The sequence below is a fragment of the Capsella rubella genome, unplaced genomic scaffold (genome assembly GCF_000375325.1).
Source record: "Capsella rubella cultivar Monte Gargano unplaced genomic scaffold, Caprub1_0 scaffold_2, whole genome shotgun sequence".
In the NCBI taxonomy this organism is placed as follows: Eukaryota; Viridiplantae; Streptophyta; class Magnoliopsida; order Brassicales; family Brassicaceae; genus Capsella; species Capsella rubella.
The window spans coordinates 4,940,486-4,950,866 of NW_006238922.1; the positions used below are offsets into that span (position 1 = coordinate 4,940,486).

General features: G+C 41.7%; 3 protein-coding genes across 3 annotated transcripts; 2 read left to right on the forward strand and 1 right to left on the reverse strand.

Annotated features, from left to right (window-relative positions):
* Positions 1–507: 507 nt before the first annotated feature.
* LOC17895729 (defensin-like protein 90) lies at positions 508–993 on the reverse strand. The gene is made up of 2 exons (XM_006301925.2): positions 887–993; positions 508–691 (listed from the first exon to the last, which is right to left on the reverse strand). Exons 1-2 carry the CDS (start codon positions 963–965, stop codon positions 537–539), a joined length of 234 nt encoding a protein of 77 aa, XP_006301987.1. The 5' UTR covers positions 966–993; the 3' UTR covers positions 508–536.
* A 1,673-nt stretch (positions 994–2,666) lies between these two features.
* Positions 2,667–3,497, forward strand: LOC111832103 (uncharacterized protein At3g60930, chloroplastic-like). Its single transcript, XM_023788447.1, has 2 exons — positions 2,667–3,192; positions 3,343–3,497. Exons 1-2 carry the CDS (start codon positions 2,667–2,669, stop codon positions 3,495–3,497), a joined length of 681 nt encoding a protein of 226 aa, XP_023644215.1.
* An 84-nt stretch (positions 3,498–3,581) lies between these two features.
* On the forward strand, positions 3,582–4,351 carry LOC111832104. Its single transcript, XM_023788448.1, has 3 exons — positions 3,582–3,915; positions 3,991–4,118; positions 4,190–4,351. The coding sequence occupies exons 1-3, from the start codon at positions 3,582–3,584 to the stop codon at positions 4,349–4,351; spliced, it is 624 nt and encodes a 207-aa protein (XP_023644216.1).
* Positions 4,352–10,381: the final 6,030 nt, after the last annotated feature.

Below are 10,381 nucleotides of genomic sequence, written 5' to 3' on the forward strand. Positions count from 1 at the left end.
TACTCATGTTGGTGGAAGAACTAATATTAAAATCAATTTAGTATAATCATTTTACTTTTCAGTTTAAATACCTTTTAATGTCAATGAGCTAAACTGAGAAATATAATCATTTTACTTTTCAGTTTAAATACCTTTGAAAAAAAAATATTATAAGTTCAATAAAAAAGTAACAACCAAAATTAAATAAGATTTAAATAGTAATATAGAAAGACCTTCAACCGTCTACAAATACAAACTCATTTAATTATTAAAGTTATAAGTAAAACAACAAAAACAAAAAATAAGCTATAAAATCCAAATAAACAACTTCACAACGTAACAAATAAATTAAACAATAGACCTGTGGTTTACCACAGGGTAAAACCTAGTAAATAACTAAGAAATTACATGATTTTTAGGAAAACGAAACTTTTGTTTTCAGCCAGTATTAGTATATGTATGATTGAATGTAGATCGTATAACAAGAAAAATATATATTTGAATATATTTGTTTGTTTATATATAATTGTGAGTACATATATAATGAAAGAAATGAATTAGTAAGGAGGTTTAGAACTGAGTTCACAACAACAATCACCACCATAACTATATATGCGACACACTCCTCCTAACGGGTATCCCATAGCCAAGCATTTTCTATCACATATCGGTGTGCTTTTACATCCATCATGCTTGCATTTGTAATATTGCCCTATTTGGTTCATCATAAACACATTTATAATAGTTAGAGTACAATATAATCAATTTAATATTTCAACAAGTTTTTATAATAGTTAGAGTACAATATAATCAATTTGACCAATGTTTTCAAAAAAAAAATATTTCATAAAATTTTAGTTATATTTATTTATTTAAATAATCTTCATTTAACAAATATATGTGTTACCTGAAATCATGGGCAAAATGATGAAAGCAAACATCAACAACGAAAGTATTAAAACATATGAAATTTTTTTTGTCGCCATTAGTTATCTTTCTAGAGGATGACACAACTCTGTTTAATTATCTTGCAAAAAAGTTACATATTATAAAATAATGTTTAGAAAATAAATAAATTAATATATATATATATATATATATATATACTATTTGATAGTAAATTGCTGTATCTTTGAGTAAACAATTCCTCTCAATTTTGGGAAAAGAATGCATGACATTTTATATACAAGTAAACTTGTAAATGTATAACCCAGTTTACCTTCTTTTTATTTTATTTTATAATATGTTATTTACTGAGAACTGATTGTGTTGGTCTTGTGTGTGTGGTTTATATATATATAGCCACACACATAATAAACTTTCCATACTATATTAATTAACATGTAATTATGTTCAACAATTTTGGTCAATGAATCAACAAGTAATATATATTTTTGGTCAAAACTAATATATATTTTTGGTCAAAACTAATATATACTTTTGGTCAAAAGTAATATATTCCTATTTAAGGTAAACAATTTGATTCTATTTTTCTGTGTATGTATAATAAATAAATAAATCGATAGAAACATTACACTTAGATTATAATTGTATTGGTATATTTGTATCGAATGGTATGAGTCTAGCTGCTGTGGAAACATTTTTACTTTTATAAACCAAGATAAAATAAGTATCATTGGAGAAATAAAATGTTATTGTGAAATTGATATAATTAAGCTTGAAACGAACCTTAGATAGAAAGGGTGGTAAAACAAGAAATTGGCGGTTGGCGCAATACAAGATAATAGGGTCTTAGCGATAGCACTTGGAGTCATAGAATAGTTGTTATATGGTTGTTTACGACTAAATAGCGACTAAGTCATGTATTTGTAAAACATTTAGTCGTTTCAGTACATAGTAAAAAAAAACAATTGCCAATTGACGACTAATTTACAACTAAACGGCATGAACTGAATGGACTCTGTGGGAGCTTGAAATCCACGAACTGAAAACGGAGTGAATTTGAGTGGGTTCCTGATTCCCTGTCCGAACTCGTGAGTAAGATTGCGAAATGAGTAGAAATTGCTTAGTATTATTTAGTATATTATGCCAAAAAAGAATCCCCTATACACTTAGTCCTATCTCTCTATTTATACAACTTAGGTGAGCAATTAAAGATTCTGCGGACTCTGCTCCACAAATCACGTCCTCATTAAGACGCCGTTTGACCCGTCGATAGCCCGTTTCGATTCCCTCTTTAAACATTCGAACTCCTACTGGACTTCTCCCAGCGGGCTAGGCAGTTCCGGGAGTGGGCCTTTGCTGACGGGCCTTTCCTCGAAGTGGGCTGCCAATCCGGGGTACTAATTCAGGTACCCACAGTAAGCCCCCCAAGTCTTCCGAAGTGGTTCAGTTCGGGAGACTTAAATGCGGAACAATTAAAGAAACTGCGATTTCCGAATCTGATATGATTGATTTGTTTTCACCCGAGGTTGCCTTTTCGGATTCCCGCGCCCCGGTTTTGCCGCTTCGAAATCCCTAGGTTGTCGGCTATAAAAGCTTCCCTAGGCAATCATAACCCCACGGCCGCCGAGATAATATAAAGGTAACATCCTCCTCCCTTCGTTTTTTCTTTTAGTTTTCTCTCTCGTCTCTTCTGTTTTTCTTCTGCTTTCTCCGGCGACTTGAAACCGACTCGCTTTCGAATCCTCCTATTCCATCCCTCACTTGAGACTCCTACCTTTGCCATGTCTCCGCCGAAGCAGACTCCGCAAGCCGGAGACACTTTCCTCTCTCAGCAATTCGGCCCGCACCCCCGGTCAACTATCGCCGAGGAGGACCTTGTACACGTGAAGTTCCTCTGTGGCCTCACGTCGGAGACGGAGCTTATTGCTCCGGGGGACGACCTCTCATCGGAGGATCCTCCGCCCGGTTATTGCTGCGCCTACGAGATCTTCTTCTCGAAGTGCGGCCTCTACTTCCCTCTGCCGGAGCTTCTGGTGAAGGCGATGTTTGCCCTGGGCGTTGCCCTTCCCCAGCTATGTCCGAACTTTGTTCGGACCCTTCTCTGCCTACAGACCCTGGCGGAGGAACACGGCTACCTTATCACCTTCCAAGACATCCTCCACCTTTATACGATAAAGAGTGGCCGGACTAGGGGAACTTTCTACCTCAGCCCGTTAGCCGGACTCCGGGTCTTTGACGACTTTCCCGGGAAGGACGAACAGTACCGGAGTGGCTACTTCTTCTTCCCGATAAACCGGGATACCTTCGGTGACCTGCAGGAGTTATTCGTCCCGCACTGGTCCTAAAAACCGGGTAGAAACTGCGAGGAGATTCGAGAGCTTTCTGCATCCAAGAATTTCCTGTTTCTATTCCTCAGTTCGGAGTACTAACTCTCTCCTTTGTTTATATGTGTTGTAGCCTCCCTTGACCGCGGGTTTTTGTCCGAAACCTTCGCGGATTACTTCGTCACGTTCTGCGGCGGCCAAACCGCATGGGATTCTTTCACTTGCCCTAGGATTCGCGAGGCCAGAGCCCGCATTTGTACTAGGTTTCTCACCATCTCCTCCCCCTAAGCCGCTCCTCCGAAGATGAACTACCGAGAAGAGCGGGCTTACAAAAAAAAGATGGAGCTGAAGGAGAAAGAATTAAAGAAGAAAATGGTTGCTGCGCTGTCGGGCACCAAAGCCCAGGTTTCCTCGAAAGAGAAGTCCTCCAGTTCAACCGCTCCTCCGGAGGGCTCAGGTCGCGAGGTTATAACTCTGCCCGACAGCGACCTTAGTGCCAACTCCCCCGCCTCTCGCCCAGCTCGTGAGGAGGGTCAGTCCAGCGGTCCTAAGAAGCGGAAGGCGGCAGATCCCGTGCTCCCTACACGTGCGAGCTCCCGGCTCCGATCTGAGGAGAAGGTTGCTGAGACTCCTGCTCCGAAGGGCCCTTTACCTGCGGGCCCGAGTTCCGCTGACCCGAAAGCGACCCCGAGGCGCGAACTTTCAGGTAAACTACTTACTAACAGCTTGCTCTTTCTATACGTGTGTATCTTTGGACTTGCGTAAACACTTCATCTTTCAGCTCCGCCGAAATCCTTGGCGGATATGATGAGGAACTTCAGCCGTCCCGGAGCTCGGGTTCCTGCCTTTAAAGACATGTCCGTGAACAACCGGGAGGACTACTTCCGCTTCGCTAAGAAGGTTGGCAAGGTAAGATTACTCTCCCTTGCTTCGCAAGTGATCACCCCCTGCTTTTATAAATACCTTCGTCCTTTCGGCAGATGCTCTTTGAATTCAACAGCTCGGTAGCCCACTACGAAGAGCAGCTCTTCGCCAGTCCCTCCGCCACAGAAATTGGGGCCTTACAATCTCGTGTTGCGGATTTAGAGAAGGAGGTGAAGAAGTACAAGTCCTTGGACGCTGCTAATCGAGCCGAGGTGTAGAGGGCGGCTGATACTAGGATTTTTCTATCAATTACCCTAGAGTACTATCATGTCATTGCAGTACAATAGGTATCAATCCAATCAGGTGTGATGCTAGCAATCAAGATATATCAGAGATGATTAAGTCAAGCAAGCATAAATGATTTTTGGTTTTCAGCGATCCTAAGCGAACATGTTAAACATGCAATAAATGTAAAGCTGTAAAACATAGACTACCATGCATAAACTAAAACGTAACGATTATTGATACTGGCAAGAAAACAAAGCAGACCAAGTAAATAACAAGAGAATTAAACAGAAAGCACAAATGGATAGAAGATCCCGAGGATGAGGTTATTGATGTAGGTGGAGTATGCTAATCTACTTCGAGTGTTTATCAAACTGCAAACATTCTAATCCCTAGACAATGAACTTCTAATACTAGTCAATCCAATCTCTTGGCAGAAACTATCAAGTTTACAACACTTCCTAATCTCAATTCTCATTGATGAAACATGCAGTAAACAGGCATAAAGAAACAGCTCATTAATGTCAATAAACATCTTAGACAACCAATCTCTTGGGCTAAGCATGCAAATCTCTGGCACTAGTTGGTTCAGACATTTCATCATATACCTTTCGGGTATGAAATGTCTATGACCTAGTTCCAATTGATCAGAGAAAAACTAGCTAATAAAACTCTAGTCCAGAAGGGAAACAAAACGAATCTAACATAAACACTCTAGCAAACTAACATCCTCCACCTAATCTATCCCATCCTCAAGAACCCCAACACTACTCAGACGCAGAAATCATGTTAAACATCATGAAACAAGAGTTGTTCAAAACATGCATAATAATAAAGATGACAGGAAGAGTAACAACAATGATTCAAGAACTAACTGCAAAGTATCAATAACTTAAAAGAAATCTCGATTACAATTCTCAGGATCGTTTGGTGGCTAACAACAAAAACCTAATAAAAAACTCGATCCCCTGGGCAATCCAAATGAGACCTATTTATAACAATGTTTGGGAAGACCTTAAAACATAAAACGACAACGTAAAAGCGGTTTAAAAATTGTAATGGTCATGTCGGTCGAGTGAGCGTGTCGAGTAACACTTAATTTCTCCTCTGCATCATTTCATACTCGACCGTGGTCCTCGAGTGAACGTGTCGAGTGACCTGTGAAACCATCAGCTACTTCTTTGCTTTGCTCGATCATGTCACTCGAGTGAGTGCCTCAAGTGACAGGTGGTTCTGCTTCGCTTCCCTTCTGCTCGATCAGCTACTCGATCGTATACGTCCGCTGCTCACTCGATCGTCTATGTAACTGCAACGCATCCTTGCTTCTCACTCGATCGTCCCACTCGATCGTGTGCATGTCGAGTAACGTTTGTTCCTCTGCTTCGCTCTGCATGTCTCCTAAGTACCTGAAAAACTCCAAATATGCACAATGTATGCAAGACATGCATGATATGCATAAAATCTACCTAAGTATGTAAAACATGCAGAAAAGGGATCAATATGATGCGAATCAACAAGTGAATGATGCTGAAAAGATGATGAATGCATGCTCAAAAAACGATGAAATACAGACTTATCAACTCCCCCAAACTTAGTCTTTGCTTGCCCTCAAGCAAAGCAAAAAGAAACAAAGTGGAAGAGAGGTTTGAAAATGGGGTCTCAGAACCTTTAATTTGCAAGATAGAGCAGTTAAAATCAATGTCCTGGTTGCTAAGTCTTTGATGCATGCTGAGAGAACTTTACTTAACGACTTTAGACAAACTCATCAAATCCGAAACTGATTCTATCCCTTGATCTACACATGCATTCAAATCATTCATTCCTTTCAACATTCATTATTCAAGTATATGAATCTGGTTGTGCAAGGCTTAACAAACTCACTTGGCTAGGCAGAAAAAGGTTTTGAGAATCATGAGGGTTTAAACAATTTCAGGACAAGGATCTCTCAATGAATGGATTGAGCTTTAGGGAGAATGCTAAAGGTAAGGACCAACAAATGCATACAGGAATAAAACCTTGACTACCCAATGGTTCCCTATGTCTACCCTTCAACATCAATCCCATTTTTTTCTTTTTGCCTTAGGAGAAGTTTCTTATCAATACTAGTGGATAGGGGATTTCTTCTTAACTATGGTTCTGTTTTCTTCTTATGTTATAAGACATCAAAACTTTTTCTCTTTCTTAACATCCCAGAACCATTCTCTGTATATCATGCTAACCCCACAAAAATCAATCACGAAAGTATAAACTTCTAGAAAACATTCTCCTCCTAAGGACACAACTTTTTTTTTTCTGTTTCTCTTCTTTCTTTCCACAATCATTCCAATCCCAAACCCAAGTAAGAATCCCGACCTAGTCCTATCTGATTTGAAAGTGAAAATCAGAACTACTCAAGATTTTAATCCTGTCGGCTCATACCTAACACGTTCTCCCCAAGCATGATCCGGTAAAAGACCTACCACTCAAAAATTATCAATTGGCTTGAAAGAAAAGGATAGGCTGTGGGTGCGGCAAACTGATCAAAAGAAAGATCAGCTACTTGGATCAACAAGAGTGGTGAAAGGAGGAAGATGATCCAAATATGTATATGGTGACCATGAGCATGCAAGCAAAACACAACCAGATATTTGCAAGTCAAGATTAAGTTCTTATAAGGTAAGGAATGAGATCATATCACAACATGTTTCAACCGAGTTCAAGAATGCTCTTCATGAATTCCAAGTTTGTTTCAGACTTACTTCAAGTTCAATCATCATGCATCAAAAAGCTAACAACCAGGGCATTGATCTCAACTAGTGAATCATAGCAAATCAACCAGGTGTAAATCATCATCGCCCCCTATGCTAATGCAACAGTCCTACATGAAACAGTCTAGACTCAATCCTAGTATGCAAATGCAAGCTACATGATCACTCTGTTTTTAAAGATTTTTTTTCTGAAAATTTTTCAAATTTTTAGGGGTTTTCAATGCACATGTATGAATGCAAATTATATGCTAAAAATTCAAAATAAGAAAAGAGAACACAACATCAAATGTTATCCCAAACCCTCCCCCAAACTTAAATTACACAGTCCCTTGTGTAATAAAAATTTGAGAGTTGGTTTGAGAATCAAACAAAAAAAAGTGTGAAAATGCAATGGTATATACAAATGAAGTTTTGGAGTGGTACCTTACTGAAAATAGCAATCCAGGTATTGAGTCATGGACTCGCTTGTATAAGCACCTGGTGCAGGCGGGACAGGCGGGATCTGCAGTGAGGTCTTGGAAATGATACGCACCTGGATCAACAGTCAGGTCATGATACGCACCTGGATCAACAGTCAGGTCCTCAACATGATCCTCAGCTTGATCCATGGTCAGATCGTCAACATGATGCTCCTCTGACAAGTGTGATGAACTGGCTTTTGCCTTCCGTCTCGCTGCCTTCTTCTTTTTCCGTTTCTCCTTCTTTTTGCTAGCCCTAAGCTCAGGGGAGGACTGTCTCAGAGGAGAAGAAGAAACATTATGCTCTCTATACTCATAGGTGGAATGACGTGATGGAGAAGGAGTTCTGTAGCGTGCTGGGACATCACTCGTGGACAAACGGCGCTGAACTGGTCTAGCATCCTGCGGAGTAGCGTCTGCAAATGCTGTGGTGGTGGAGGCGCAGCTAAACTTACTCATGAAGCTCTTCATCTTCGACTTCATAGACCTTATGGCCTTGTCCTGCAGCATGTTCCACTTCTGTAGGGTACTGATACGCTTGTGAGCCTCTACCAAACTCTTGCCTTGTCTGGGCGCTGTGTAGTCTTTGAAATGGTACTTCTCTGGTCTATACTCATCTGAATCCTCTTCCATCTGATCATCCTCTCTCTCAGATACGTCCATCGCTTCCTCACCATCTGTCGTGTAGAGAGCCTCTACAGGGGGAGTAAACTCAATGTTGCTTCCTTCGAGTATCCTAGTGAAAGCAATACAAGGAAGCAACAATCGCACGTCACCATGTACAGGGTGAGTGAAGTAGTACATATATAACCCGTTGCGTTTCTCCCAATGCAACCATTGAGCTTACCTCAAATTCTGAATGTCGATGAATCTCGGTGCAATAGGCTCTGAACTCAGCGGGACGCTACAAGCTTCCAAGATGACTGTCACCAACCCTCCCATACACATAACTCCTTGAGTTCTGCAGCTGCTCAGCTTCACTACCCAAGTTCTGTAACTGAGTAGCTGGTGCAACAAAGTGAACGAGGGGGATGTATCAGTCGTATCACCTCGCAGTAGTGACCCATCTGCTGCTGTTAACAAGAGATCTTTGAGTGCAAGATCAATCATCTCCAGCTCCCCGTTGATCAGTGTCCCTGTTGTCTCTCTCGCGAAGAAAACATTTGCAATTGATCGATGGAAGTATCGGATAACTGGACTTCTGATGTGGTTGCTCTTGGTCCTAGATGAAGCAAACTTCTTATCATTCCCAATCGTTTCCCAAAGAGCCAACAATTCATCCCTATCAATCCTTTGCCCAGTCCCTGTTCCATTAGGGAATCCAAACAAACCCTCCATCTCTCTGATGGTCAGGACATACTCTTGATCATGGATAGTGAAGGTGATGTATCCCAATCCTCCATCTGACTCTATGTCCAGATCATCCTCATAAAGATGTATGGCAAGCGTACAGAGGAACTGAATTGTCTCCTCTCGGTATGCGTTTCGAGGACTAGTCATGAGGGTGCTGAGATGACAATGCTCAAACATATACTCGACATCACTCGAGATAGCCAGCTCATCCATCGTCTGCTGGCAAGGATACCTCGTGCCCTGAAACTCATGCTGCTGAAACAGCTTGTAATACTCTCCTGGGGCTAACCACTTCTCTGTCTTCTTCTTTTGCACTGACTTGCGAGCTGGGACAGGTGGATGCTCTTCAAGCTCATAATCACTATCATCATCCCGCAGCTCCATTGGTTTCTTACCCGAAGACTTAGCTCTGCTTCTTGCCTGAGAAGGACCAACACCAGACGCTCTCTCATATGCAGCTTTCTTCTTCTCCATATAAACCTTAGACATAGACTGAGGAGAGGCACGTTCTGTGGGTTTACAACCATACTTCTCACGCATTTCATGCAACAAATCTCTTGACATTGTGAAACTGAAACAATTGGAACTCAAAACTAAAAATTAGTTTGTTAGTGTTCCAAAAGCTAAGAAAAATGAGCAGATGCAAAAGAAATGAGTGGAGATACAAACGCTTATCACTTTCGGTCGAGTGAGCAACTGAGTGCACGGTCGAGTGGATCTGTTGTGAGTGTACAACGAGTGGTGGTGAAGAGCCGACGGTCGAGTGAATGGAGTATGTCGGGTTAGCTTGGTTGACTGAGCCTTGGTCTGCTTGTCGAGTAGCCCGTGATGGACTCCGGTCGAGTGAGAGCTTTACCGTCGAGTCCGGTCGAGTATCCTCGACGGGTGACAATGGTCGAGCAGCTCCGGTGAAGACAAAGTGGGTCGAGTTCTTGTTGGTTGGGAGAGCAGCTCGAGTGAGTTGGTACACGGTCGAGTGGATGGAGTCCCGATCGAGTGAGAGTAGTGAAGGAGAGGAGCTAGCTCGAGTGGTTCTTGAGCAGCCGTCGGTCGAGTGAACACGTTGGTGCTTACAGACCCGCCGAGTGACGTCGAGGGCGGTTGATTGGAGCTTCGCTATTCGAGTGAGGGTCGAGTCTTGACCGGTCGAGTAAGAGAGATGCGTTACCGTCAAGTGAGGAGGTTGCAAAATCCAAGTTTAGTCGGGTGAGGAGGTGACGGAGCTGGCTTGTCCAGTCGAGTGGGAGAAGCTTCCGTCGAGTGGCGAGGAGAGACGACGGTCGAGTGAGATGATTGATGAAAGTCGGAGAGAATGAGAGGTATGAAAGAAAAATGAGTTCGAGTGAGAGGTAAGAGAGAGGAAGGATTTTGTGTGGTTAAGGAGAAAGAGATAGGGAGAGGATAAGGGTATGAAAGAAAAGGAAGGTTCGGTCGAGTGGGTACGGCCGAGTGAGACTTTTTTTTT

Bases quoted from the DNA above. Each gene is read 5' to 3' on its own strand.
- LOC17895729 (XM_006301925.2), bottom strand. From the start codon at position 965: ATGGCGACAAAAAAAATTTCATATGTTTTAATACTTTCGTTGTTGATG. The intron at 692-886 runs GTAACACATATA...TGAACCAAATAG, and splicing joins CATTTTGCCCATGATTTCAG to GGCAATATTACAAATGCAAG.
- LOC111832103 (XM_023788447.1), top strand. From the start codon at position 2,667: ATGTCTCCGCCGAAGCAGACTCCGCAAGCCGGAGACACTTTCCTCTCT. The intron at 3,193-3,342 runs GTGACCTGCAGG...TATGTGTTGTAG, and splicing joins GATAAACCGGGATACCTTCG to CCTCCCTTGACCGCGGGTTT.
- LOC111832104 (XM_023788448.1), top strand. From the start codon at position 3,582: ATGGTTGCTGCGCTGTCGGGCACCAAAGCCCAGGTTTCCTCGAAAGAG. The intron at 3,916-3,990 runs GTAAACTACTTA...TTCATCTTTCAG, and splicing joins CCCGAGGCGCGAACTTTCAG to CTCCGCCGAAATCCTTGGCG. The intron at 4,119-4,189 runs GTAAGATTACTC...TCCTTTCGGCAG, and splicing joins TCGCTAAGAAGGTTGGCAAG to ATGCTCTTTGAATTCAACAG.